Source organism: Limulus polyphemus, unplaced genomic scaffold (genome assembly GCF_000517525.1).
Source record: "Limulus polyphemus unplaced genomic scaffold, Limulus_polyphemus-2.1.2 Scaffold1122, whole genome shotgun sequence".
In the NCBI taxonomy this organism is placed as follows: Eukaryota; Metazoa; Arthropoda; class Merostomata; order Xiphosura; family Limulidae; genus Limulus; species Limulus polyphemus.
In genome coordinates, this window is record NW_013666732.1 from 68,979 (window position 1) to 74,220 (window position 5,242).

Consider the following 5,242-nt stretch of genomic DNA (forward strand, 5'->3'; position numbering starts at 1 on the left):
AAAGGAAAATCTTGTATTATTAATCTATAATCTTTTTTGTCAATGATGTTACTTATCTGAATAGGTAATGTACATGGTGTGAACTTAATGCATTAGTATCTTCAGAAAACTTGATTGAAAAGATACAAAACACATGTTTAAGTCTTGGCACCTCTCATAAAAGACAGTCATGGGTGGACAAGTGTACTGAGATAATACATCATCACTAGATCTCAGTTCTTTGTGTGAAATAAAAAGTTGGTGCCACTGAGGTGTGTGAAAATCAGCCTAGACAGTGAAAAATGTGTAGATTAGGTAGATGGTGAAGCATAAAAAGTCTTTCAGCACTTATTATTTAAAAATCATCATGGATAGTCACCTGTCATTTTAGCCACAGATAGTTCTGACATTAAACATAGTGAAAGAGCTGGTTGGGCATTCATAGTCTCTTGGATCAACAGTATTCTGCCTATGGCTAATGGAGCATTCATGCTTACAACAAATAGCTCAAGGATGGAGATGAAAGACATAAAACAGACTCTTCTTTGGATTGCTGAAAACAACCACAAATACAGTGCAACTAACTCACAGGAAATACCACAAAATTCAGATTGGTTGGCCCCTAAATGGATGGCAGAAATCAAAGCAACTGTATGTAAGAGCACCATTGGAATTTATGTACCAGGCCAGGCAGAGAATGAGACTACTGGAAGGCAAAGTATCATATGTTGTAATTAGTGAAAAATATATGTTGAATCAACAGGACAGTATGGAGCCATAAGGACACTGGCAACATTAGTAAAGGAACTCTTCTACCTCCTGCGAGGCAGCTAGTCTCCGCATGAGATGTCAGTGTAACCCCTTGAATTATCACCTAGTGATCATTTCAGTTCAGTAAAAGCTTTTGATAAGATGCCACACTAAAGATTAGTTAAGAAAATATAATAGGTAATGTTTTAGGAAAAACTAGTTAATTGGATTGTAATGGATAAAAGAAAACAAAGGTTGTTAATGGAGTCCTGTCAAACTGGACCCTTGCTACTTGTGGAGTGCCTTAGGGGACCAGTGCTTTGGTCTTTGTCTTGTTTACATTAATGATACTGATAGCAGCATAATTAGGGCATTAGTAAAGTTTGCTTATGGTATTAATCTCCTGGGTATTTTTAGCTGCATTGTGGATGTTTGATTGTTAAGATATTACAGAATGGATAGAATCAGTTGGTAAATTGGACAAATATTTGACAAATGATCTTAATTATAGTTAGTGCAAAGTGATGCATTTGTGTTTATTATAATTTTAGTCACAGATTTAACTGCATGGCTGAAGGAAAAGATTTTGGCATGGTGGTGGAAAGTCACTTAAGCATGGAAGAAGTAAAGCTAATAGAAATTTAGGATGTCTACAGATGTATCGATTGCACCTTAAAAGAAGTATTTATCTCTATACAAATCATTACTTAAGCTTTACATACAGATTATTGTGTATAGTTTTGGTCTCCTTATCAATGAAAGGATATTGATTTATCAGAAAGGGTTTATAGGAGGGTTACCAGGATGATTCCAAGAATAGATGCCTAATCAGGGGAGCAAAAGTGTCATCCCACTTTAAATTTTTCTTTTTTTACTAAAACACTTTCTTGCCATTTCTTCTTTATCCTTGCCCCTTCTCCCATAATTTCCAAGAACAGATGTGGTATAAGTTTAAAAGGTGATATTGAAGTTTACAAGATTTTCGGGTCAATAGCTTAAAGGCTACTGATTTCTTTATGCTTTAATTTGAAGATAATAGGACAAGAGTGATTGTCTTATAATATGTTGCCATCTGTGGTAATGGTGAAGAGCATTTTACAAGAGTTTAACTAATAAAATTTAACTCCACCCTTTACAAAGAAATAAACTTTTTTTTCAATGGTGAGTGTGCAAGGACAAATATAATCCCTTGATACCAGTATGTTGTATAGTAATGTACATATTAGAATATTATTTTAAAACTGTAACATAAATGCAGGAGATGTTAAATTTAAAACATCTTTTATACAAGTTTTTAATGTTGATGTGCCATAAAGTTATCATTATTGAAATATCCTTCGTTTTATTTGCCTTTCACTTTCAGGTACATACCAATGGTTTTTCCAGAGAAGTCATTCTGATAGTAATGTAAAAGCTCCAAACGTATCAGATGCTTGCAAAGAAGGGGGAAGAATTTCCAACATTTCTACCAGTAAGCCTGTAACAGAAAATCAAAGTTCCAAAGTTTTGGAAGTGGGTGAAGAACCTGACCCTTATGCTCCTTTTCCTGATAATGTTAACCCCAAAACTGGAGAAATAGGAGGACCCAGAGGACCTGAGCCAACAAGATATGGAGATTGGGAAAGAAAAGGAAGGGTTTCAGACTTTTGAATTTAGAAATGTAGATTTTTTTTTCAGAAGATAGATTTTGCCAGAAGGTGTTTACAAGTGTCAAATGAATTCTCCACATTGTTCATCAACATACTGCAATATAGTAATAGAAGAACCAATTATAATTAATTTGTAAGCAGCAAATAAATATTTGTTTTTAAAAAAATAACTGTAGCATCTATTATTTGATTATTGTCATGAGAGTATAAATATATATTATTCTATGTAATATATATGTATATTTTATATATTCACAAAAAATTGAATTTTTTATAGTTCCTGTTGTTCAACAATTAACTAAAATAGGCTAATGTTGCTTGTCATATTAATGTAACCTGTGCAAAATGTTGAGAAGTGTAACTGAAATTATTCCGTGGTATAGTGTATGAAATTAAATTAGTTTGCATTTATTAGTAGAAGTAATAATTTTTTTAAAGAAACAGAATATTTATTATATTTAACTGTAATACGATGGGAAAGCAAGCTTGTAATCAACAGTTATTCTGTATTTCTGCAGTAAAAGCAAAATTTTACATGTAAGAACATGATCTTTGGCAGATATATAATCTACCAAACATGAAAAAATAAATATATAGAATTACAAAAATTAATTAAAATATATTTTTTTTACACTACATACTGAAAACAATAACCATTTTGCATAAAGGGTGTAGACAGTAATTTAAACAAATAAATACACTAGTATAACCTCTTATGTAATAATAGTTTCTCAATTTCCTCATTAAAAAGTTGTAACTACAAATATTGTTTCAAGGCTAGATTTTTCATGCTGTTCAGTAAATTAGAGCAGTGGTTTTGACAGTAAACTTTAAATGTAACTATTGAAGGTTTACAGCACTTTAATTGGGATAGTATATGAAATTGCACTAAATATAGTAAGGATGAAGTGAAGCTTCTATGTAAATATACGTAATGTTTCCAATGTCTAATTAGTAATAAGTGTGGATTCTGATACGTTGTCTCTGAACTAAACTAAAAGAATAAAATGAAATTTGGAATTGAATATCTCTGTAAATATTAGCAGCATCTGAAGTTTTGATCTTGTTAAACCTTCAAAGTTTTATATTTATGGTTTCGGTATGATGATGCATATTTAAAAACCTTAATTTACCATTGGTTATATGTGGAAGAAATCTGTTTTCATTGAATTGGTTTTAATGATCTAGGGATGTAGGTCATGCAAAAACTTCAGTTTTTGGTTATGTTCTGTCTGTTTATTGGTGGCAATAATTCTTGTTTATTACTTTATAATTTCAAAATAGTATTTTGAAATCCAACATTTTGGAACACTGTGAAAGTTAATTTCTTTTACAAATGAATTTGTACATACCCTTGCAGTTTTTTTCTTAGTGTTTGAAATATATTCCCTTACAATATGTTATACATTTTCTGAATACAAATTTTTAAACTGCCTATTACCTGTACTTCTGCAGAGTAATGAAGATAAAGTCAACACCGAAAGATCAAACTTAGTGCTGCATTTTTGTTTTTGCTTCTTACCGTTTCTGTTGTGTTTTTATTCATAGCCACATTACTTTAGATAACCATTTAATTTACATTTATAGTTTACAGTATTCAACCATGATAAATATTTATCAATACATAATTAATAACAAACATGCAAATATAATCTAATTGGCATTAAAGACAAACATATGATTATTCCTATTCATCATGAAAGGTTTTATTAGAATCATAATAACACTGAAACACATGTTCATCTTTTCCTCTTTATAACATGTAGGTGTCAATTCCACTTTCAAGCTACTTGTACTTCTGTAATCAACATTTAACTTCTTAGAGTCCCTTCTGGTTTCCTGTATCAAGGATAAAGAATGAGCCATTTCTGTGTCAGAAACTTCATTTTCTTTGGGCCAAATTCTTAATCATATGGATTAAACTTTAACAGAAGTTTAAAGGTTTAACATTTGGTTATTCATCTGAATTAAATTCCACTATATTGAGAGTAAAGGGAAGAAAAAAAAATGGTAGGAAACAAGTATAGCAAATCTTATCAATGTTGTCACTGTCTCATCAAATTATTTTGTACTGAGAAATTTCAACAAAAATATAATGGAAAACAATAGTGTTTCTGACCAGTTATTCCTCAAGACTTGCGTTTGTCATATACTGATGCTTTTTATATTTAAACCTGAATATTAGGTATATTTTCATTAACATATTTGAAAAAAGGTGCAATCTGTGAAACTACTTGATGATTGAAAAGGTACAAAACATTCTCTGTCCTGTGCATTTTTGCACTACTTGGGACTTGATTATACAAATTTTAAGCTAATCAGATTCTTTCATCTTATTTATTTTGTGACATTTCATAGTTCTAACGTGAACTATCAAACAAGAAATCAGGTAAAAGATGAACTACAAAACAAGGAATTTGAGAACCATATTTCATAAAATAAAATGTTTTGCTATTTTATTTATTACAGAGCAAATTGTACATAGAATGTGTATAAGGTATTTTTTTCTTTTGTTTTAATATATAAAATTGTTTTATTCATTATTATAAAAGAAATATCAAACTCAAAAACAGTGAGGATGGTTAGTAATGGTTGGAAAGTGAGTAAATTTGACCATAATGTTTTAACTTTCATCACAAAGTCATTGCCCCTCAGTGGCTCAGCGGTATATCTGCGGATTTACAATGTTAGAATCTGGGTTCCGATACCCGTGATGGGCAGAGCACGGATAGCCCATTGTGTTGCTTTGTGCTTGACTTCAAACAAATGCAAAGTTATAATTTAAAGAGAACAATGAGTTAGGATAATTTCAATATGAAATAATCAAGGAAACCAATATGTCTAAACATAAAATCACATAAACT

At 30.8% G+C, this 5,242-nt stretch overlaps 1 protein-coding gene across 1 annotated transcript in view; it reads left to right on the forward strand.

The window, feature by feature from the left end:
* The window catches only part of LOC106462231 (succinate dehydrogenase assembly factor 4, mitochondrial-like), a 6,367-nt gene extending 2,495 nt beyond the window's left edge, over window positions 1–3,872 (forward strand). Inside the window, exon 2 of the mRNA XM_013922131.2 lies at window positions 2,093–3,872. Coding sequence (XP_013777585.1) covers window positions 2,093–2,379 — 287 coding nt within the window. The 3' untranslated portion in view covers window positions 2,380–3,872. The remainder of the gene's footprint in view (window positions 1–2,092) is intronic.
* Window positions 3,873–5,242: the final 1,370 nt, after the last annotated feature.